This window comes from Anolis sagrei, chromosome 6 (genome assembly GCF_037176765.1).
Source record: "Anolis sagrei isolate rAnoSag1 chromosome 6, rAnoSag1.mat, whole genome shotgun sequence".
In the NCBI taxonomy this organism is placed as follows: domain Eukaryota; kingdom Metazoa; phylum Chordata; class Lepidosauria; order Squamata; family Dactyloidae; genus Anolis; species Anolis sagrei.
The window spans coordinates 5,081,521-5,106,849 of NC_090026.1; the positions used below are offsets into that span (position 1 = coordinate 5,081,521).

The 25,329-nt window shown below is 39.8% G+C and overlaps 1 protein-coding gene across 1 annotated transcript in view; it reads left to right on the top strand.

The window, feature by feature from the left end:
• Positions 1 to 17,258, top strand: part of TP53 (tumor protein p53) — a 43,399-nt gene extending 26,141 nt beyond the window's left edge. The window contains exons 5-10 of the mRNA XM_067469700.1: positions 541 to 653; positions 5,430 to 5,539; positions 5,748 to 5,869; positions 6,204 to 6,307; positions 15,649 to 15,758; positions 16,824 to 17,258. Of these exons, the coding sequence (XP_067325801.1) occupies positions 541 to 653; positions 5,430 to 5,539; positions 5,748 to 5,869; positions 6,204 to 6,307; positions 15,649 to 15,758; positions 16,824 to 16,884 (620 nt within the window). The 3' untranslated portion in view covers positions 16,885 to 17,258. The remainder of the gene's footprint in view (positions 1 to 540; positions 654 to 5,429; positions 5,540 to 5,747; positions 5,870 to 6,203; positions 6,308 to 15,648; positions 15,759 to 16,823) is intronic.
• Positions 17,259 to 25,329: the final 8,071 nt, after the last annotated feature.

The following is a 25,329-nucleotide window of genomic DNA, read 5'->3' on the forward strand; positions in this document are numbered from 1 at the left end:
TGTGGCTTCCTCTCACATATTTATACATGGCTATCATATCTCCTCTCAGCCTTCTCTTCTTCAGGCTAAACATGCCCAGCTCCTTAAGGCGCTCCTCATAGGGCTTGTTCTCCAGACCCTTGATCATTTTAGTCACCCTTCTCTGGACACATTCCAGCTTGTCAATATCTCTCTTGAATTGTGGTGCCCAGAATTGGACACAATATTCCAGGTAAAGTGGTCTAACCAAGGCGGAATAGAGCATGGGGAGCATGACTTCCCTGGACCTAGACACTATGCTCCTATTGATACATGCCACAATCTCATTGGCTTTTTTTGCTGCCACATCACATTGTTGGCTCATGTTTAACTTGTTGTCCACGAGGACTCCAAGATCTCTTTCACACGTACTGCTCTCGAGCCAGGCATCCCCAGGAATTGTCTTGAGCCAGGAATTGTCTCCTAGGAAGGGAAGTTCACTACTGGAAGAACTATTATTTCCAGACGTGACCCCACGTGCCTGACTTTTCTCTCTCCTCCCTGGTTTGTGTCTCCCGGCAGGCAACGCTCCACCGCAGCACCTCATCAGGGTGGAGGCTAATCAGCTGGCCCAATATATTGACGACCCGAACACCAAGCGGCACAGTGTCGTCGTGCCGTATGAAAAAGCACAGGTTATCGGGGATTGGTCGGGGAGAGAGGGGCCTGCCAAGGATGGAACAAATGTTACGGGTTTTTGCCGTTAAATATGAACAAGTTGTTGGGCAAGTGGTGGGCTTCTTAACAAAAGACCCTCTTCATAAATGTACAGCAAAGCAGCGTGACCCAGCACCAGTAGCCCAAAGTGACAAAAAGAGCGAAAACACACAGTTCAATATTATCTCTTCCATAGGAGGCGTACCTTTGTAGTAAAATAATATGGTTGCACTATTAACAAGAGCTAGGCTTCCATAACACAAATGAACAAGCACATAGTAGCTTTCACGCTGGAGTTTTCTCACATGAGGCTTCTCTCACACTGAGATTTACCTCATACTTCTCAGGACGATACTAGCTTTCTCCCACTGACTCTAACAGGCTTTGGCCTACTCACTCTCCTTAGTACAACACTAGCTTCGGCCTACTCACTTTCCTCAGGACAACACTAACTTTGGCCCACTGACTCTTAACAGGCTTCGGCCTACCCACGCTCCTTAGGACAACACTAGCTTTGGCCCACTGACTCTTAATAGGCTTCGGTCTACTCACTCTCTTTAGGACGACACTAGCTTTGGCCCACTGACTCTTAATAGGCTTCGACCTCACTCTCCTCAGGACGACACTAGCTTTGGCCCACTGACTCTTAATAGGCTTCGGCCTACCCACGCTCCATAGGACAACACTAACTTTGGCCCACTGACTCTTAATAGGCTTCGACCTCACTCTCCTCAGGACGACACTAGCTTTGGCCCACTGACTCTTAATAGGCTTCGGCCTACCCACGCTCCATAGGACAACACTAACTTTGGCCCACTGACTCTTAATAGGCTTCGACCTCCTCACTCTCCTCAGGACGACACTAGCTTTGGCCCACTGACTCTAAACAGGCTTCGGCCTACTCACTCTCCTCAGGATGACACTAGCTTTGGTCCACTGACTGTTAACAGGCTTCGGCCTACTCACTCTCCTCAGGATGACAGTAGCTTCGGCCCACTGACTCTAACAGGCTTCGGCCTACTCACTCTCCTCAAGACAACACTAACTTCGGCCCATTGACTCTTAACAGGCTTTGGCCTACTCACTCTCCTCAAGACAACACTAGCTTCGGCACACTGACTCTTAACAGGCTTCGGCCTACTCACTCTCCTCAAGACAACACAAGCTTTGGCCCATTGACTCTTAACAGGCTTCGGGCTACTCACTCTCCTCAAGACGACACTAACTTCGGCCTATTGACTCTTAACAGGCTTTGGCCTACTCACTCTCCTCAGGACGACACTAGCTTTGGCCCACTGACTCTTAATAGGCTTCGACCTCACTCTCCTCAGGACGACACTAGCTTTGACCCACTGACTCTTAATAGGCTTCGGCCTACCCACGCTCCATAGGACAACACTAACTTTGGCCCACTGACTCTTCATAGGCTTCGACCTCCTCACTCTCCTCAGGACGACACTAGCTTTGGCCCACTGACTCTTAATAGGCTTCGGCCTACCCACGCTCCATAGGACAACACTAACTTTGGCCCACTGACTCTTAATAGGCTTCGACCTCCTCACTCTCCTCAGGACGACACTAGCTTTGGCCCACTGACTCTAAACAGGCTTCGGCCTACTCACTCTCCTCAGGATGACACTAGCTTTGGTCCACTGACTGTTAACAGGCTTCGGCCTACTCACTCTCCTCAGGATGACAGTAGCTTCGGCCCACTGACTCTAACAGGCTTCGGCCTACTCACTCTCCTCAAGACAACACTAACTTCAGCCCATTGACTCTTAACAGGCTTTGGCCTACTCACTCTCCTCAAGACAACACTAGCTTCGGCACACTGACTCTTAACAGGCTTCGGCCTACTCACTCTCCTCAAGACAACACAAGCTTTGGCCCATTGACTCTTAACAGGCTTCGGGCTACTCACTCTCCTCAAGACGACACTAACTTCGGCCTATTGACTCTTAACAGGCTTTGGCCTACTCACTCTCCTCAGGATGACACTAGCTTTGGCCCACTGACTCTGACAGGCTTCGGCCTACTCACTCTCCACAGGACAACACTAGTTTTGGCCCACTGACTCTTAACAGGCTTCGGCCTACTCACTCTCCTCAGGACGACACTGAGCTTTGGCCCACTGACTCTTAACAGGCTTTGGCCTACCCACGCTCCTCAGGATGACACTAGCTTTGGCCCACTGACTCTTAACAGGCTTTAGCCTACTCACTCTCCTCAGGACGGCATTAGCTTTGGCCCACTGACTCTGACAGGCTTACAAATACAAAACATACGATGACATCAAATAAAAATAAAAAGATCTACTATGTATTTTGTGCATTGGCATCATCTTGGTTCCTAACAGTTCAAAGAGATAACCAGGTATATCAGTCTAACAGCCGAGAAGCCTAAATTGCCTTGTGTGAATACAAATGGATATTTACCACTAAGGAGAAAACTAACTCAAGTGGGTTTTCAACTCTTCTCAGGAAGACCATACTTTACGAAGGGTTACGATCTTTAACAAGGTCATGCTTTCCAAAAGGTTATGATTATTCCAAATAGTGTGAATACCAATTACCGTATATACTCGAGTATAAGCCGGCCCGAATATAAACCGAGGCAGCTAATTTTACCACCAAAAAATGGGAAAACTTATTGACTCGAATATAAGTCGAGGGTGGGAAATGCAGCAACTATTGGTAATACAAAATAAATATAGATGCCAATAAAATTACATTAATTGAGGAAACAGTAGGTTAAATGTTTTTCAATGTTTACATAAAATTGTAATTTAAAATAAGACTGACCAACTTTGATTAAACCATTATTATAACCTTTTTCAGTGTCAATGTGCTTACGTATCCTTCCAATAATAAGAAAGAAAGTAAAATAATAAATGTACTAACAACAATACAGTAAAATAATAAATGTAATAATAATAATAATAAACAGTTAAATGAATGTAATAAAATAATAATAGAGTAAAATAATGCAAATGTAATAATACCAATAATAGAGGAAAATAATAAATGTAATAACAATAATAGTAAAGTAAAGTAATAAATGTAATAGTAATAATAATAAATAGAGTAAAATAAATGTAATAAAATAATAATAGGGTAAAATAATGCAAATGTAATAATACCAATAATAGAGGAAAATAATAAATGTAATAACAATAATACTAAAGTAAAATAATAAATGTAATAGTAATAATAATAAATAGAGTAAAAGAAATGTAATAAAATAATAATAGAGTAAAATAATGCAAATGTAATAATGCCAATAATAGAGGAAAATAATAAATGTAATAACAATAATACTAAAGTAAAATAACAAATGTAATAGTAATAATAATAAATAGAATAAAATAAATGTAATAAAATAATAATAGAGTAAAATAAAGCAAATGTAATAATACCAATAATAGAGGAAAATAATACATAATAATAATACTAAAGTAAAATAATAAATGCAATAGTAATAATAAATAGAGTAAAATAAATGTAATAAAATAATAATAGAGTAAAATAATGCAAATGTAATAATACCAATAATAGAGGAAAATAATAAATAATAACAATAATAGTAAAGTAAAGTAATAAATGTAATAGTAATAATAATAAATAGAGTAAAATAAATGTAATAAAATAATAATAGGGTAAAATAATGCAAATGTAATAATACCAATAATAGAGGAAAATAATAAATGTAATAAAAATAATAGTAATAAGAGAGTAAAATAATAAATAACTTTGATTCGAGTATAAGCCGAGGGCAGCTTTTTCAGCCTAAAAAGGGGGCTGAAAAACTAGGCTTATACTCGAGTATATACAGTAATCTGCAAAAGGGTCACACTTCCAAAAGGCTTTGGAAATTCATGGTGTTCCCAATAGTTGTTCTCCTCGAGGAACTTTGTTGTTGTGATTTGAATTGGTTGAGGTATTTATTGTAAAATTTGATCAAAATGTGCTACAGGATATCCCTCCCACAAAGTTTTTGCAGTTTAATAAACTTTCCCCATGCTTTTATGATTTTTTTTTGTCGTGTCAGGAGCGACTTGAGAAACTGCAAGTCGCTTCTGGTGTAAGAGAATTGGCTGTCTGCAAGGACGTTGCCCAGGGGACGCCCGGATGATTTGATGTTTTATCATCCTTGTGGGAGGCTTCTCTCATGTCCCCGAATGAGGAGCTGGAGCTGACAGAGGGAGCTCATCTGCCTCTCCCCAGATTCGAACCTGCGACCTGTCGGTCTTCAATCCTGCCGGCACAGGGGTTTAACCCACTGCACCACTGAGGGCTCCTTTTTGGGGAGATGGTGGTGGGGTATAAATAAAGTTTATTATTATTATTATTTGAAATGCAACAAGATGAGTCAACAGCAGATACTCTGCTGGCTGTTGAATTGGATCACACGTCGGGCACTTCCCAAGTGTCTAGGAACTGTAGGAGGATGGTGTGCCGCCCCCACACTATTACCAACCAGGTCCTTACCAGTCCACTATGGATCCGAAACAAGAGTCCAAACAGTTAGATTGGCAAGAACGGGTTTATTCATATTGCGCAATAGGAAGACGGACAGTCAGCATAACACACAGTATGCCGGTACAAAACTGTTTTACCCACTGTGCCACTGGGGCTTCATGTTTTTATGATAGAACCAATTAAGACATTGCATTTAGATCCTAGGAACAAAAAATCATGTTCCATAGTGTTGTCAATTTCGGGTAACGGTGCTGTTGTCTCTCCATTCCTTTCTAGGTGGGTGCCGACAGCACTACGCTGTTGTTAAATTTTATGTGCAACAGCTCTTGCATGGGAGGCATGAACCGGCGTGCCATTTTGGCCATCATCACTTTGGAGACTCTGCAGTGAGTGGCTTCCCTTCCCGGGAGTCCTTTGACTTCCCATACCTTTCTAAGGCTCCGTCTACATTTTGAAGGATTAACACAGTTTGAGACCACTTTAACTGCTGTGGCTCAAAGCTATGGAATCCTGGAAGTTGTAATTTTATAGGGAAAGGCTTCAGGGTTTTGTAAAACTGCAGCTCTTCCTTTTTCCTGCCTCCGTCTTTTGCAGAGGTGACCTCCTCGGACGCCGCTGCTTTGAAGTCCGGGTTTGCGCTTGTCCCGGAAGAGACAGGAAGTCGGAGGAAGAGAACGCGGAGAAAGCTACAGCCCCTAAAATGAAATCTAAGAAGGGTAAATAGGGGACATGGGATTTTGGGGAAGTTGGGTGGATGGGGAAGCATTGGGTGCATCTACACCAAACATTTTGCAGACGTGGCTCCTCCAGGTGTTTTGGACTCCAACTCCCACCATTCCTAACAGCCTCAGGCCCTTTCCTTTTCCCCCTCAGCCGCTTAAGCGGCTGAGGGGGAAAAGGAAAGGGCCTGAGGCTGTTAGGAATGGTGGGAGTTGGAGTCCAAAACACCCGGAGGGGCCAAGTCTGCAAATGCCTGTTCTAAACAATAGAGGAAAACATGTCCCCAAATATCAGACTTTATTAATGTCTGTCTCCTTGTTTTTATTTCAGTTGTTGTTCCAGCTCCTCCTCGGAGCAGCTCTTCCGAAAACGCCAAGAGGTCCGCTGCAGGGTCTTCCAACAACGAGTCCGAAAGTGGACCCTATATCCTCCAGGTGAGTGGCCCTTTTGGGGGGCTCTGTTGGATGAAATGCTTTGGGGTGCATCTATACCAGAGCTTTCCAAACTTTCCACATTTGAGACATGCAACCTTTCGCGACACAGTAGTTTGTTTTTACTAGCAAAACAGAGGTCGAACCAAGAGTTCCATGCAATATATATGTATTATATATACTAGCTGTCCCCTGCCACACGTTGCTGTGGCCCTGTCGAGTGATACGGAAAATAAAGTAATGAGAAAGTGTTGGTTTCTAATATATGTAATGTCTTTATGCTTGTGGGTAAACAGTATTTCTTGCTGTTTCTTTGCCAGTGTTGATGTGGAGAGTGTCTGGTTTGCCTACTCTGGAATATGCAACATATAATTGTCCTTCTTTAGGAGTCCATTTCAAATCTTTCATACTACTACTAGACTTCCGGTGGACATGGCGACGGGATAGCCTCGCCGAGAGAGAGCTCCCGACGAGGACCGGCGTTGTGGTGGTTTGGTAGAGCTAAAAAGCTCCCCCCTTTGCCGGATTGAGTGCAAAGGTGTCGCAAACCCCAAGGAGGCTTGAGACCCCAAAGATCTCTCCCCCCTCAAGGAGGGGAGGTCGAGAGGGTCCGAGCGCGAAGGGGAAGCGAACCACCCCGCAAGGATCAAGCCGCAAGGCTTGTCTCACCGCCGCCAATCCACTCCAACAGAAGAAAGGAAGATTGAAGAAATCCCCAGTGAAGGGGAAGAAAAAAGAAAGACTTCACCCCCAGGTAATGGGAGAGAGTTCCCAAATTGATAACAATTGACAAAAGGGAGAAACGGAGGGAAGAGGAAGGCAAGGAAGGCTGGAGAAGTAATAAACAATAAGAATAAAGAATAAAGAAATAGAAAATAAAAGAGATTCAAGGAAGCATAAATTATATTCAGGTGAATTAATAATTTGGATAAATTGGAACAAATTGGAACAAATTGAACAAGAGGAAATTTGGCAAAATCTGGATAAATTAAATGAAAAAGCAGATCTAAGGGAATTAATTTTGTATATCTATATGATAATTTAATATAAGAGAAGGAAGGAGGACGAAGAACTCCTCACATAATTTCATCTGAGGTGGAAGAAATAAAGGTAAACAAACACCGACCTTGGCGCCATTATTGTTGAGTCTACCCCAGCCTTCTTCATAAACAACCTAGTTGGATGAAATAAAGGAAGTGACATAATTGGAAGGCCGGAGACAGTGGAGGACTAAGAAACAAGAGGAAACCAAGAGGGGCCGGAAAGGAACGCAGGGAGGAAGTGACGGAGCGGAAGGAGGGACGGCGCCATCTTGGACCATAGAGAAAAGACGCTATAGATCGGCAGAGAAGGAATTGGTGTATTTGGAGATACTGAGACCCGGAGGAGCGGAGGAGTAAGACAATAACTACAATAGAAGCAACGGAGAGGAGATACGAGGACGAGAAGAAGACGACGACGGACAAGGAAGAGAAGAAGACGACGACGGACCAGGAAGAGAAGAAGACGACGACGGACCAGGAAGAGAAGAAGATGACATCGGACAAGGAAGAGAAGTAGACGAAAACCATTATAACGAGGAGGAGGAGAAGTGGACGATAAATGAACATTGGAGGAGCAGAGAAGTGGATAAGTAAAAGACTAAAAGACTAATTTGATTTTTGGTGCCCCCAAGTGGAGGAAAAGAAGAAGAAAATAATATTCTTTATTTGAAAATATATATCTCTTATGACAAATTGATAAATTGAAGCGAAGTTACTATATTATTATAAGAAATCGATTTTACATAAAATAGTGCCATTCTATTAAATATATATTCTTTTTCCCTCTATTATTAAATAAAGGGGGAAAAATTAAAATCAAATCTAAATATATTAAACTAATTAAATCAACTGATAATAATATTTGAGCTAATAAGAGACTGTCTGATATTAGTATATTAAGGTGTATATTTTAAATTTTAGTGGGAGAATACATTATGAGTAAATGAATTAGCTTAACAAGTTGTAAATAATTGAATCGAAGATTTATAAGAAATTTGAAATTAATAGAGATCTTTATTGACTAAGGAATTAATCAATTACTTAATTGTCTTGGATTTGAAATAAGATAATTGGATAATAGATATCTTTAGAGAAGAGATTTTTGGAAAATAAGAAGTAAACCTTTTGAAAATAAGAAGCAAATTGGAAATGACAACTCCAAGTAAACCAGAGTCACGAAGAGGATCATTGGATATAAACCCAAAAATGGATAATATTTTAAAGGAGATTAAAAAGATATCAGAAAAACAAGACGCGTTGAAAGTAGAACTGAAGGAGGAAGTGAAGACTAAACATGAAGAATTTTATAAGAAACAAGAAGAAATAATTACAAAAATGACAGAAGAATTTAAAGTAATGAAAACAGAAATAAAAGAGGAATTCGGACAGATAAGAAAAGAAATAACACAGTTAGATGGAGAAGTGAAAGAATTGAAAGCCTCTAAAGAGAAAATGGAGGGAACGCAAACAGAGATGACACAGAAAATAAAAGGACTGGATAGACAAAGAGAAAGAATGGAATTAGAACAAGAAAGATTGCTGCAAATGCAAATGGATTTCCAACTGAGACTCAGAAATATAATGGAAGATGACAAAGAAGACATAAGATTATTGATAATCAAAATTCTGGCAGACTGTCTGGAGTGTGAGGGAGATGAATTAGAACAGGAGGTCGACCAGGTTTATAGGATTTCATCATTTTATTCCAGAAGAAATAAGACAGATAGGGACGTGATAGTAAAGTTCACAAGAAAGAAGGTACGAGATGATGTGCTTTATAATAATAACAAAAAACCAATCTTCTATAAAGGAAAGAAAATCGCGGTACTGAAGGAATTTCCACAGGCGACCTTAGCAAGAAGAAGAAAATATTTTTTCTTAACAGAAGAATTGAAGAAAAGAATGATAAGATTTAGGTGGGAAAGAAAAGAAGGGATAATGGTGACATATAATGAAGAAAGATATTGGTTGACAACTGAACACAAGGCCAAGATTTTCTACGAAAAACTTATGAAACAGAAGGAAGGAGATGAAAAACATGGAGAAGAAGAAGAAGAATCAGGAGAAGAAGGAGAAGAACAAGAAGTAGAGATAGAGGAAGGAGAAGAAAGAAGACTATCTACACCAAGGAAAGGAGTAAAGGCAAAAAAGGCAAGATATAAATCACCAAAAGATTATGGTTTTCTTGGAAAAGAACCGAAACCACAGAGAATGACACCACGGAAAAAGGAAGAAAAAGGAGGTCCGAGCTCGGAACAACCGGTAACTGCTACAGCGGAATTGGCTTTTGGCGACACAGGATTGGGACTAGATAAGAATGAATAAAATGATGGAGAGGCAAATAAAATGCTTTTCAAACAACATCAATGGTATGAACTCCCCCCAGAAGCGAAGGAGAGTGTGGAGGACTTTGAAGAAACAGAATTTTGATGTAATAATGTTACAGGAAACACATATCTGTGATAAACATGTGGCGCATCTTCCGAATAAAAAATTAGGAAAAGAATATTATTCGGCATATGAGAAAAAGAAAAGAGGAGTGGTAACTTATGTGAAAGACTCAATAGATTCAGAAATGGCATTTAGAGATACAGAAGGAAGATGTGTAGCAGTGAAAATGACAATTGGAGACTCCAAAATATTGGTCTGTAATATATATGCCCCCAATGGACCAAAGAGAAAATTTGTGGAATATCTAAATATTAAGTTAAAAGAAACAGAATTTGATGAGCTGATCCTGGCAGGAGATTTTAATGGAGTCGTGGACTCTCAAATGGACAAATGTGGGAAGAAAAAGAAGCCTAAGGGAGGGAAACTCCCTCAGAAATTTATGGATCTACAAAAAGACTTTGATCTGGAAGATGTATGGAGAAGTAAAAACAAAGACAAGAGGGACTATACCTTTTTCTCGAATAGACATCAATCCTGGTCTAGGATTGACATGGTCTGGATTACTAGGAACCTCTCTACGAAATTGAAAGAGATCAACATTTTGCCACGAGATTTGTCGGATCACTGCCCTTTGGAAATGGTTATAAATCAAAAAAATTACCATAGAAAATGGAGATTAAATGAGAACCTGATAAAGACGGAAGAAGATAAAGAATACTTCAAGAAATTAATCCAGGACTATCTACAAATAAATAAATTGGATGCAACGGAGCCACGAGTGGTATGGGATGCCTTGAAAGCAGTTCTGAGAGGGCATTTCATTCAACAAGGAGCAAGAAGGAATAGAGAAAGGAACAAAAGGATAAATGAGCTGTCGGCAGAAATAGCAGTCAAAGAATTGGAATTAAAGAAAAACCCATCTAAACGAATAGAGAAACAACTGGTGACACTGAAACAAGAAAAAAATTATGTAGAGTTGGAATTACAATCAAGACAGATGAAATTTTTAAAACAACAAGCTTTTGAGAATGCCAATAAACCGGGTAAATGGTTAGCAAACCAGGTTAGAAAAAAGAGGCAAATTAACCATATTGCTAAAATAAGTACCAAAGAAAAAGATCTGAAGACGGATAAAGAAATATTGGAGGAATTTAGGTCTTTTTATACAAAGCTATATACAAAAGAGGATATAAAGAAAGAAGACATTATGGAATATACTGGACAAATAAAGTTAGACAAAATAACAGATGAAGACAGAGAAGAATTGAATAAGGAAATAACAGAAGAGGAAATAGAGAAAGCCATAAATAAAATGAATGCTGATAAAGCCCCGGGACCGGATGGGTTCACGGCAGGATTTTACAAAACATTTAAATTGCAATTGATGCCTATTTTTAAGGTTATAGCGAATGAGGCAATGAAATATCGAAAGGTACCAGACTCCTGGAAGGAGGCAGAAATTACTGTGATACATAAAGAAGGCTCACCGGAGACTGATATCAGAAATTATAGACCGATCTCCTTGTTAAATACAGATTATAAAATGTTCGCAAACATTATGGCCACAAGGTTAAAAACCTTTTTAAGTAAATGGATTGGAGAAGAACAAACAGGTTTTCTCCCAAATAGACACATGAAAGAAAATATACGCAACGTATTAGATCTTTTGGAATATTATGAGATTAACCATCAGAAAGAATTTGCCCTTTTGTCAATAGACGCGGAGAAAGCATTTGACAATTTGAATTGGGATTTCTTCAAGATCTTGATACAAGAGTTGGACATGGGTGAGAAATTTAACAATGCAATTAATGCTATTTATGAGTTTCAAAAGGCTAAAGTGAAAGTGAATGGTCAAGTGACTCAAGAATTTGAAATTACAAAAGGCACGCGACAAGGTTGTCCACTCTCTCCACTGATTTTTGTCATGGCTGTAGAGATCCTGATGAAGAAAATTAGAGAAGATGAAAAGATTAAAGGAGCAAAAATTGGTAAATTTGAATACAAAATACGAGCGTTTGCGGATGATTTAATAGGCACAATTGAAAACCCAGAGAAAAATTTACAAAGTTGGATAAATAAAATAGAAGACTTTGGAAAGGTGGCAGGTTTTAAAATCAACATGAAGAAAACTAAACTCTTATTTAAGAATGTGAACAAGGAGAAACAAACAAAGATCCAACAACAGGTGGGAATAGAAGGTGTGAAGAAAATTAGATATCTAGGAGTCTGGATTACAGCTAGAAATGGGCAACTTTTGAAGAATAATTATGAAGCAGTATGGAAGAAGGTTCAAAAGGACCTCCAAAATTGGGACCGGTTGAAACTATCTCTTCTGGGCAGAATAGCTTTGATAAAAATGAATGTCTTACCAAAACTTATTTTTTTGTTTCAAAATTTACCGGTGATAAGAAATCAAACTCTTTTTAAAAAGTGGAAGAAAGATCTATTGAAATTTGTATGGAAAGGAAAAAGACCGAGAATTAAATATATAAACTTAATAGATAAGAAAACGAGAGGGGGACTGGGATTCCCCGATCTGAAGACCTATCATGAGGCCTGCGCACTATCCTGGATTAGGGATTGGATGACTTTAGATAAAGAAAAGTGCCTAAATTTAGAAGGCTATGATCTAAGAGTGGGATGGCACGCATATGTTTGGTATAACAGAGAAACGAAGGAGAAAAATTTTGGTAACCATTTTGTGCGAGCCTCCCTATTACGGACATGGATGAGATACAAAGAATTTTTTTATAAAACAACACCATTATGGATTTCAGCAATGGAGGCACATCAAAGAAGACTATTAGGATGGAGGACTTGGCCAAGATACAAGGATATATTAGTGAAAGGGAAGATGGAGATTAAACCATATGAACAATTAAAGACCTTATATGGCAATATAACTTGGTTAAATTACCTACAAATAAAAGAATATTTTAAACAGGACCAAAAAACCGGTTTTGACTGGAAGGAGAATGTATGGGATAAAATATTGAAAACACAAAAGAAAACAGTTACAATACTATATAATAAACTGCTTCAGTGGCTGACAGAAACTGAACAGGTAAAAACCTGTATGATTAAATGGGCCGAAAATATAAGAAGACCCATTCACTTTGGGGAATGGGAAATGATATGGAATAAAAAATTAAAATATACATATGCCATGGATTTAAAAGAAAATTGGTACAAAATGTTTTATAGGTGGTATTTGACCCCGAGTAAATTAAGTCATATGTATCAAAATGTATCAGATAAATGCTGGAAATGTAATGAGCAAGTAGGTACTTTCTACCACATGTGGTGGACATGTAAAGAGACATCTAAGTTCTGGTCGATTATTCATGAGGAGATGCAAAAAATTTTAAAGAAAAGATTTAAAAAGAAACCTGAATATTACCTCCTCGGATTCACAGACTCTGATTTGAAATTGGAAGAGAACGAAGATAAAATATTTACTTATTGTACAACAGCGGCTAGGATGATTTTTGCCAAAGATTGGAAGAACGATAAAGTTCCAAGTATTGAAGACTGGTGGAAAAAAATCAAAGAGATAAGAGATATGGATGAGTTAACTTTTTTGTTGAGAAGGAACAATGGAAAAACTTTAAGGAGGACAGATTGGTCCCCTTTATATGATTATGTGAAGAAAGCTGAAAAAACATTGGGATGAGAATAGACTTTAAGGAGAAGAAATATACTGAGAAGATCCTGAGGCTGGAGTGGAAGTCATTTTAGAATAGTTTAGGTAGTTAGCTATATTGTTTGTATTAGGTGTCTGTTATGTATTAATGTTCTTTTTTTTTGTTTGTATATCTTTACCTTTCCTACTGTTCTATTTTCTTGTTATTGTTCCCCCTCTTTCCTTGTGTGGCTTGTAGAAACTTTAATAAAAATTATTAAAAAAAAAATCTTTCATACTATATCTGTGTGTATGAATCTTGTTGTTTCTTTGTCAGTGTTGATGTGGAGAGTGTCTGGTTTGCCTACTCTAGAATATGCAACATATCGTAGTCCTTCTTTAAGGGTCTATTTCAAACCTATGATACTATATCTCTGTGTGTGAATCATGTCTATCTATATCTACGGCTGGATGGCTCTTTGTCAGGAGGGCTTTGATTATGTTTTCTTGCCCTGGTGAAAGGAGTTGGACTCAGTGCCCTTCCATATTTTCTGTTGGTCATGGGGGTTCTTTGTGGGAAGTTTCCCCCAATTCTGTTTTTAGTGGGGTTCAGAGTGTTCTTTGATTGTAGGTGAACTATAAATCCCAGCAACTACAACTCCCAAATGTCAAGATTCTATTTTCCCCAAACTCCACCAGTGTTCACATTTGGGCATATTGAGTATTCTTGTAGAGTTTGGTCCAGATCCATCATTGTTTGAGTCCACAGTGATCTCTGAGTGTAGGTGAACTACAACTCCAAAACCAAAGGATACTGCCCACCAAACCCTTCCAGTATTTTCTGTTAGTCATGGGAGAACTGTGTGCCAAGTTTGGTTCAGTTCCATCCTTGGTGGGGTTCAGAATGTTCTTTGATTGTAGGTGAACTATAAATCCCAGCAACTACAACTCCCAAATGACAAAATCAATTTTTTTCAGTGAAGGACATACATTGGGCTGTTAGGTGTCTTTTGTCCAAATTTGGTGTCAATTCGTCCAGTGGTTTTTGAGTTATGTTAATCCCACAAACGAACATTACATTTTTATTTATATAGATATATATTACTAGCCATCCCCTGCCACGCGTTGCTGTGGCTGAGTCAGTGTATTTGTGTTTTGTGTGTGTATATATGTGTATATGTGTGTGTGCATGTGTGTATATATATTTGTGTATATGTGTGTGTTTGTGTATATATGTGGTTTTGTGCATGCGTTGTAATGTAATTTTTGTTTTTTGGCTCTTCAAGTCTCTTCTGCTGTGGTTTTCAGTGTTTTTCTGAGTGATGGTCACTCGTTGGCCTGATAGGTGTCTTGTGTCCAAATTTGATGTCAATTCGTCCAGTGGTTTTTGAGTTATGTTAATCCCACAAACGAACATTACATTTTATTTATATAGATACATATAATATGTATTATATTATGTATCATAAATATTTTATAGAGTAAAGACTATATGAAACTAGTATATAAGTTTCATATAATCTTTATTGTATAAATGACGTTTGGACGTTTCCCCTTTTTATGTCTTATCTCCTACAGTTGATTGTAATCTTCTGTATATATATATAAATGCTCTGTGCATAATGAATACCTTAAAAACAAAAGAACCAATTAACGAAATCACACCAAATTTGGCAACAAAACGTCTCACAACACAAGGAGCGACCATCACTCAAAAATTATGATTTTGTCATTTGGGAGTTGTAGTTGCTGGGATTTATAAATAAATAATCTTTACTGAGGTTTGAACATTTCCTATTTATGCTGCTTACGTTCTACATTCCTTTCTTGACTAGTTTCCTCTCTTCATCGCAAACATCAATGTCAACAATTTTATTTTCTTAATTAGAAACGTATCCATTTTAGTGCTAATTTATGCAACTCAGTTGACACATTGTGCAAATTATAACAGTTATAACAACACCTACACTTGAACAGCACCAGCACTCCATTTCTGTAGGGATTATACCCCTCTGGATGTTGTTAAATGGAAGCTGGATGGCCATCCATTAGAAGGGCTTTGACTGTGCGTGCCTGCTTAGCTGATGGGGGTTGGACTAGATGCCCTTTGTGGATCCCTTCCAACTCTAGTGAAGTATAGATTGTTTGGGAGTCTGGGCGAATCTAATAATAATAATCATCATCATCTCCTTCTCTAGAGTTTTTTGTCTGGGTGGCCATCTGTCGGGAGGGCTTTGAATGTGTCTCCACCCCCAAATTAATTGAATAGTCTCTTCTGGGTCTAGATCCGTGATCGGAAACACTACCGGATGCTGAAGGTAATCCTGGAAGCGCTTGAACTTCGAGAGGAGAAGCTGCAAGGAGAGGAGGAGGAGGCGGAGCCAGAGACTCGCCGGTGAGTAAGCCCCGCCTCCTTCAGCATGGCTTAATGAAGCTCCTCCCCACTGGTCAATTAAGGACAAGGATCAGTTTGGGCTGGAAAGACAACTGTCATATCTGCAATGCCACCTTGAAGATGGCCAATGATATAGCTTGGCTCATTTATTCGAGCCACACATGACCCATAATACAGATCAATTTAATTTAAAAGCTGAGGATTGTTCTATACTTTTAAAGTGATTTAAATATTTGTTTTTAATTCTGTTCTAATGTTTCTATGTTGTTGGGGGCTAAATTATATATTTTTTTAGTATGGTGAACCACTTTAGGTCTTATTTTTAAGAGAGAAAAGCAGGATATTTTAATAATAATAATAATAATAATAATAATAATAATAATAATAATGGTTGTTGTAGGTTTTTTTGGGCTCTATGGCCATGTTCTAGAGCAGGGGTTCTCAAATTAAGGCCCGGGGGCCGGATACGGCCCTCCAAGGTCATTTTTGGAGCACAAGATTCCTGACCTCACGATCATGGTAAAAAACAAAGTATAGATTGTTGCTGTTGCAATCCCAGGCAACAGAAGGATTGAAGAGAAACAACTGGAAAAGTTGACATGATACGAGGATTTAAAGATCAAACTGAAATGACTCTGGCACAAACCAGTCAAGCAGGTCCCAGTGGTGATTGGCACACTGGGTGCAGTACCTAAAGATCTTGACCTGTACTTAAAAACAATCAGCACTGACAAAATCACCACCAGTTAGCTGCAAAAGGCCACCCTACTCGAATCTACATGCATTATTTGCCGATAAACATTTGGGAAGCGTCCAATGTGTGATCGTATACAAAAGCCAGCAGAGTGATCTTGTTGCTGTGTACTAATCTTGTTATGTATCTAATAATAATAATAATAATAATAATAATAATAATAATACATCACACAGTCCTAGGCGCTTGGGAAGTGCTCGACTTGTGATTTTGTGATACGAAATCCAGCATATAGATCTCGTTTGCTGTGACATACTGTGCTTTTGTGTCAATAATAATAATAATAATAATATTTCCTTCTCTTTCTCTAGCTTGCCAAAGGCAAAACGGAAGCGGCTCCGGCTAAAGGAGGAGAACCCGGATTCAGACTAAGGATCAAGCCTTTTTTTAAAGAAAATTAAGTCAGCTTTTAGTCCGTGGTCCCACATTGGGGGCCATATATATCTCTGTATTCTCGGTGGCTGAAGGGGAAGGGACTCTTGCATGGCCTACACTGATACTATAATATTGCTTTGGGACCTGATCCATCACGGTTCGCATTTCCGGTTCCCTGCCATTCTGCCAATACTAGGGCAGGATTCAGACATGGTTCTTCTGTTGTGTGAATGCATTGGGGCTTGTAACTTGGCTGCTATAGCATTGAGTCAACTGCCATTCGATATGGAGATTCAATGCCTTGGACCTTCTTGGTCAATTCCAATCTTGAATGTCATTAAGTACAAAGGTTTTCATCTCATCCATCCATTAAAATAGAGTAATTCCAAGACTGGTTATTATCAATCACAACCAGAAATATACAGTATTTGGATGACCTTTTCCTATCAAACCCCATGCGTTAGGAGTTCCTCTCCAATCACCTCCAGCTAGAGGTATTTTTTTAATTTAGACCACCTTGCTATCTTTGTACTTGCCTCCCCTTTGCTTTTCTGAACTTCCCCATTTTGTAGCAATCCCTATTTTTATACCAAAATAAAATCGCGTTTGTTTTTCCTAAAGTTTCTGATCAGTGATTTCTGTGTCCAGGAGAGAGTGAGGCCTTTGAAGACGGGGAAGTGACTTTTGGGCCCAGCAGTTGCCACAATCCTTGATTCTATGCTTACTGGAGGATTCTGGGAATTGTAGTCCCATCAGTGTTTTTTTAAAAATTCTGCCAAGATTATTTATTTATTTACTATATTTGTATACCGCTCTTCTCAGACCTTGGGCGACTCAGAGTGGTTAACAGTAGCATACAGTCAATACAAATCAATAAAACATCTCATTCGCGTCTCATAGTTAAGATCGAAATCCAGTCTCATCATCCAGTTGTTCCGTATTCCTATGTTCATTACACTACCTATTCAAATGCCTGCTCAAACAACCAGGTCTTCACTTTCCTCTGAAATGTCAACAGGGAGGGGGTCGATCTAATACCCGTAGGAAGGGCGTTCCACAGCTGAGGGGCCACCACTGAGAAGGCCCTGTCTCTCGTCCCCGCCAAACGTACTTCTCGTATCTATCTCTGTGTATCTTATTTATCTCAGGAGGCTGGACTGGATGGCTCTTTGGGGTCTATGATTCTAGTATTTCTGTCTTGCAGTCAAACTCCCTGTGGACCCATCTATCTTATCTGTCTTAAAGGATTGAATTGAATAGCTTTTTAAGTCCATCTTCCAGCTCTCTACCTATTTTCCTGCCTGTCTGTCTGTCTACCTATCTATTTATCTCTCTCTATCTATCATCTATCTATCTATCTATCTATCTATCTATCTATCTATCTGAGGGAATTGGATTGAATTGCATTTTAGGCACATCTTATTCATTAATTTATTTATTTATGGCATTTATATGCCGCCCTTCTCACCCTGAAGGGGACTCAGAGCGGCTTACAAGGTATATATACATACATTGTATTATTAGCATAGTACAATATCAGCATTAAACATTGCTAAATTGCACCATACCACTATATCGTAATATTGTTAGCAATATTACATGTAATATAAATATATAATTATAAAATCACATTATTATTACTATATTGCATTACATTATAATATTATAAATCTTCCAGCTCTCTACCTATCTTTCTGCCTGTCTGTCTGTCTATCTATCATTCTGTCTCTTTCTATCTATGTATTTTATCCATCTATCTATTATCTATCTATCTATCTATCTATCTATCTATTTTTCTTTCCATCTATTTATATTTCTATCTCTCTATATGTATGTATATATTATATGTGTGTGTGTGTGTATGTATCTATCTTTCTGTTTGTCTATCTATTTTTCTTTCTATTTATATTTCTATTTCTCTATATGTAAGTATGTTTGTGTGTGTGTGTGTATATATATATATATCTCTTTTTGTTTGTCTATCTATTTTTCTTTCCATCTATTAATATTTCTCTCTCTATATGTATGTATGTATATGTGTGTGTGTGTATCTATCTTTCTGTTTGTCTATCTCTTTTTCTTTCCATCTGTTTATATTTCTATCATTCTATCTGTCTGTCCATCCATCTATCTATCTATCTATCTATCTATCTATCTTTCTTTCTTTCTTTCTTTCTATTTTTCTTTCTATCTATTTATATTTCTATCATTCTATCTGTCTGTCTGTCTGTCTGTCTATCTATCTATCTATCTATCTATCTATCTATCTATCTATCTTTTTTTCTTTCTTTCTTTCTTTCTATCTATTTTTCTTTCCATCTATTTATATTTTTTATCTTTCTATCTGTATTATCTTTCTCTCCATTTATATAACTATCTTTTTATCTATCTTTTTATCATTTTATCTATTCTATCTATCTATCTATCTATCTATCTATCATTCTGTCTACCTGTTCTACCTATCATTCTAACTATCATTCTGTCTATCTCTTTCTGTCTTTCTTTCTGTCATAAGGGATTGGGTGAAAAGGCCTTTTATGGCTATCTTCCAGCACTCCCTCTCTCTTATCCCTCTATCCCTCTATCTATCTATCTATCTATCTATCTATCTATCTATCTATCTATCCATCCATCCATCCATCCATCCATCCATCCATCCATCCATCCATCCATCCATCCATCCATCTATCTATCTATCTATCTAATCTATCATTCTGTCTATCTGTTCTACCTATCATTCTAACAACTATCATTCTGTCTATCTCTTTCTGTCTGTCTTTCTATCATAGGGGATTGGGTTGAATGGCCTTTTACGGCTATCTTCCAGCTCTCCCTCTCTCTTATCCCTCTATCCATCCAAGGAATTGGATTGATGGCCCTGCAGGGTCTCTCCTAGTCCCAACTTCCTAAGAGTATCTTTTTTCTGTCTTAGGGGGCTGAACTAGATGACCTAGATGATCTGCCTATCTATCTTAATGGGGCTGGACTGGATGGCTCTTGGGGTCCTTTCCCAAGTCCAGGATTCTAATATGATTCTGGTTTTCCTGCCTTGTGTTGCATTTGGTGCAATTCCTCGGCTGGATCGGGAGGCGGCAGTGTTGCATTGGAAACCTCTTCCATTCATTCAAGAGCAAAATTAGGACTCTTATGAATGGGAGATGTGGGATTGTAAATAGGGAGAGAGAGGGAGGGAAGAATGGCCTGAATGGAAGAGGACACAGCTTCCCTTGGCCGCTTGCAAAGCCCTCCATTATTCCCCCCTCTCCATCTACATACTTTCCCTATCGTTGAAAAAGCGGGGTATTATTAATTTATTATTATTATTAATCAAGGCTGCATTTGAATACCCCCTCCTCCCTTTGTGAAATGATGCCAAAGATATCCCCCATCCAAGCCAAGGGGGGAAAAAGGGCCAAAGAGCGGTTCCCCCAATTTGTGATGTCACTGTGGGAAAAAAAAGGCCAAAGAGAGGGGCACAGAGCCCAGTTTCCCATTCTCTGCAAGTGCTTGCGTCCCCTCTTCCTCCTTTTGCAGGCCTTGCCAAGTTTCTGGAGCGAAATGGGCAGAGAGGAACCTGGGACTTTCCTGACTGCCCTTCCTCCGACCTTGTTGCGGGCCTGGAGGGAGGGACGGCTTGGCAAAGGCTACGGTTTCGCAAGATTTGGAAGGGCAGCAGCTTCGAAATGTAAAGATAAGGCACTCGATACATCCTAGATCCATTTCTGAGCAAAACTAGAAAGTGATGAAAGTTAGGAGTAAAGAATCTCCTTTGAAAAGGGATCAATAGAGAGTTCTGTTTTGTCAAAAAAGGCAAAGGGGGTCATAGGAGGGGACCACAGAGGCCATCTAGTCCAACCCCATGAGAGTCAGGAAACCACAGCTCTATAGAAACCAAGTCAATATTATTATTATTATTATTATTAGCCGCCCCCTGCCACAAGTTGTTGTGGCCCACTCTGGTGATCTGGAAAATAAAGTAATGAGAAAGTGTTGGTTTTTGATATATGTAATTTCTTTCTGCTTGTGGGTAAACAGCATTTCTTGCTGTTTCTTTGTCAGTGTTGATGTCGAGATTGTTTGGTTTGCCTACTCTGGGATATGCAGTATATAATTGTCCTTTAGGGGTCCCTTTCAAATCTAGGATACTATATCTCTGAGTGTTTGAATCATACCTATCTATCTATATCTCTGGCTGGATGGCTCTTTGTCAAGAGGGCTTTGATTGTGTTTTCTTGCCCTGGTGAAGGGAGTTGGACTGGATGGCCTTAAGTATTTCCTGTTGGTCATGGGGGTTCTGTGTGGGAAGTTTGCTCCATTTCTATCATTCATGGGGTTCAGAATGCTCTTTGATTGTAGGTGAACTATAAATCCCAGCAACTACAACTCCCAAATGTCAAGGTCTATTTCCCCCAAACTCCATCTGTGTTCATATTTGGGCATATGGAATATTCATGCCAAGTTTGGCCCAGATCCATCATTGTTGGAGTCCCCAGTGCTCTCTGGATGTAGGTGAACTACAACTCCCAAACTCAAGGTCAATGGCCACCAAACCCTTCTAGTGTTTTCTGTTGGTCATGGGAGTTCTGTGTGCCAAGTTTGGTTCAATTCCATCATTGGCGGAGTTCAGAATGCTCTTTGATTGTAGGTAAACTATAAATCCCAGCAACAACAATTCCCAAGTGACAAAATCATTTTTTTAGTGGAGGACATAAATTGGACTGTTAGGTGTCTTGTGTCCAAATTTGATGTCAATTCCCCCAGTGGTTTTTGAGTTCTGATGGTAGCACGAACTAACATTACATTTTTATTTATATAGATTATTATTTGAAACACAACAAGATGAGTCCACAGCAGACAAGATCACTCTGCTGGGTGTTGTATTGGATCACACGTTGGACACTTCCCAAGTGTCTAGGACGTGATGTATCAGCAAGTAATGCAGATCGAAGTACAGCTTCCAGAATCACATAGGTTTGGACTGCATGACCTCAAGTGGTTCCTTTCCAGCTTTGTATCTCCATAGGTTTAAGGGTCCATCTACACCAGGTATGGGCAAACTTGGGCCCTCCAGGTGTTTTGGACTCCAACTCCCACAATTCCTAACAGCCAGTAGGCTGTTAGGAATTGTGGGAGTTGGAGTCCAAAACACCTGGAGGGCCCAAGTTTGCCCATATCTGATTTACACTATAGGAGTACTGCTGTTTTGACAGCACTTGAACTGCCATGGCACAGTGTAATGGAATCCTGGAAGTTATAGTTTTGCAAGATCTTTGCTTTCATGACCTTATGAAACTACAAATCCCAGGATTCCGTAGCACTGAGCCATCTCAGTTTAAAGTGGTATAAAACTGCATTCATTCTGCAATGTAGTTGCACCCTGCATTATAGCTTTGGCCTTCCGTACTTGATTTGTATCCCAGTTCCGCACTTGCATGCCTGCGTTCACATCCCTTCTGTTTTAGAACAGCAAACGCCTGGAGTGTGGAGGAAACTACCCGGAGGTGCCAAGAGGCAATGGGGTATTTATAGGCACCGGTTTGCACAGTCGCCAGGCCCATGGAAATGGCCGGGGATGGAGGAGAAAGACGGTCCCCCCTCCCTCCAGGAAGGCCAGATAATCCCACCCCACCCCAAGGAAAATCCCATAAGCTGCTATTGCGGCCGCTGCTGCTGCTGCTGCTGGGTGCTGTTCTTTCGGTGTCCTTGTAGAAGGATTAGTTGGCCACATCGAGGGTTAACCCCTTCGCAAATAGGGCAAGCTGGAGGGGGGGGGGTTGATTGACAGGTCACTGGGGGCATGGATTTGGAGCATTTGGAAAGGGGTACCATCTAACACATGCGCCTGGCATGTCTGTGTGCCTGCATTGGAGCTTGCACAATAGAGCTGCATTCAGTGCAGTGGTATTGTTGTTGTATTATTGTCACTGTCATTCTTGGAACTGGCACGATAGAGCAGCATTCAGTGCAGGGTTGTATTATGATTGCATTATTGTTATTGTTGTTGCTGTTGTCCTTGAAGCTGGCACAATAGAGCTACTTTCAGTGCAGTAGTTGTTGATGCCATTGTTGTCAGAGCTGGCACAATTGCACTGCATTCAGCGCAGGGTTATGTTGATGTTGCTATTGTCATTGGAGCTGGCACAATAGAGCTGCTGTCAGTGCAGTGGTATTGTTGTATTATTATTGTTGATGTTGTATTATTATCATTATTGAAGCTGGCACAATAGAGCTGCATTCCGTGCAGGGATGATATTGTTGTCATTGTCATTGTTGGAGCTGGCACAATAGAGCTGCATTCATTGCAAGGTTGTATTATTATTGATGTTGTCGGAGTTGGACCAATAGAGCTGCTTTCAGTGAAATTGTTATGTTGTTGTTGTTGTCATTGGAACTGGCACAATAGAGCTGCTGTCAGTGCAGTGGTATTGTTGTATTATTGTTGTAGTTGTATTATTATTGTCATTATTGAAGCTGGCACAATAGACTGCATTCAGTGCAGGGATGATATTGTTGTCATCATTGCTGGAGCTGGCACAATAGAGCTGCATCCAGTGCAGTGGTATTGTTGTATTGTTGATGTTGTATTATTGTCACTGTTATTATTGGAGCTGGCACAATAGAGCAGCATTCAGTGCAGTAGTTGTTGCTGTCGATGCCATTGTTGTTGTCAGAGCTGGCACAATTGCGCTGATGATGTTGTTGTTGCTATTGTCATTGGAGCTGGCACAATAGAGCTGCTGTCAGTGCAGTGGTATTGTATTATTGTTGTTGTAGTATTATTATTGTAATTGTTGTCATTAATGAAGCTGGCGCAATAGAGCTGCATTCAGTGCAGGGATGATATTGTTGTCATCATTGTTGGAGCTGGCACAACAGAGCTGCATTCAGTGTAAGGTTGTATTATTATTGATGTTGTTGTCGGAGTTGGACCAATAGAGCTGTATTCAGTGCAATGGTTATGATGTTGTTGTTGTCATTGGAGCTGGCACAATAGAGTTGCTTTCAGTGCAGGGATGATGTTGTTGTTGTTGTTGTTGTTGTTGTTGTTGTTGACATTGTTGGAGCTAGTACAATAGCGCTACATTCAGTGCAGGGATTATGTTGTTTTTGTTATTATTATTATTATTATTAACATCATTTTTGGAGTTGACACAATAGAGCTTCATTCAGTGCAGTGATTATGTTCTTGTTGTTGTTATGTGACTCTCTGGCACTCATGGGGATTGGTAGATACTGGATAAATGCAGTTTCTGGGTGCTTCAGATCTAATACTATGCCCCATAGTAAAGTCAAGGTAAAGTTTTCCCCTGACATTAAGTCTACTTGTGTTCAACTCTCGAAGGTGGTGCTAACCTCAATTCCTAAGCTGAAGAGCCGACATTGTCCGTAGACACCTCCAAGGTCATGTGGCCAGCATGACTGTATGGAGCACAGTTACCTTCCCACCAAAGCAGTACCTATTGATCTACTCAATTTGCATGTTTTTGAACTGCTAGGTTGACTGTTGTCGCTCCATGCTATGAAACCCTGGGAGCTGTATTTTGACAAGGTTAAACTCTGCAGCCAACTACAACTTCCAGGATTACATAGCATGGAGCCATGGCAGTCAAAGTGCATTCATTCTTCATTGTAGATTCGCTGCAGAATGGATGCAGGTTTGGAGGAGGAATGAAAGGACTATTGGAGGATCTTTGAACAACTGGCCACACATAAATGAATGGGTTTCCAGAAAGCGGGGGGAACAAGGGTGCAAAATAGAGATAAATCTAAAATATATTCCTATCCCATTGTAGTCCCTTTTAATTTGGCTCTCACCCTTTTCCAAAGTTGGACTGGTGCAGCTTTTCACTTTGGCCTGAGCATCTATTTGGAAAGTTTGCATTGCAGCCTTGCAGGCCAAAAATATCCCTGCAGATGGGTCCACAAAACAGCCTCCAGCATCCCTCATTCTTGCTCTCAAGGGGGATGATGGGAAGGGCAGTCTCTCAACCTTTTGCTGGCATGGGAACCAAAAAAAGGTATTTCAGGGATGCTGCCTTTGCACCATGGCTTGGAGCCTGCGTTGGGCCTTTGCCAGGGGGGGATGCATTTTGGCCAAAGGGTTTTGCGCCGGGAACATTCTGTGCTCCTGGCCTCCGTTCCTCCTCCCAGCAGTCCAGCTCCCTCCATTCACAAAAGCCAGAGAGTTCCCAGGCTGAGAGCCAAAAATGGGGAGACAACAGAGGAAGGGAAAGCAGGGATTGAGTTTATTTATTTTTTAACTAGCCATCCCCTGCCACGCGTTGCTGTGGCCCAGTCTGTATATAGGTGTTTTGTGTGTGTATATATGTGTATATATTTGTGTATATTTAGGAGCCCCTGGTGGCGCAGTGGGTTAAAGCGCTGAGCTGCTAAGCTTGTTGACCGAAAGGTTGCAGTTTCAATTCCAGGGAGCGGCGTGAG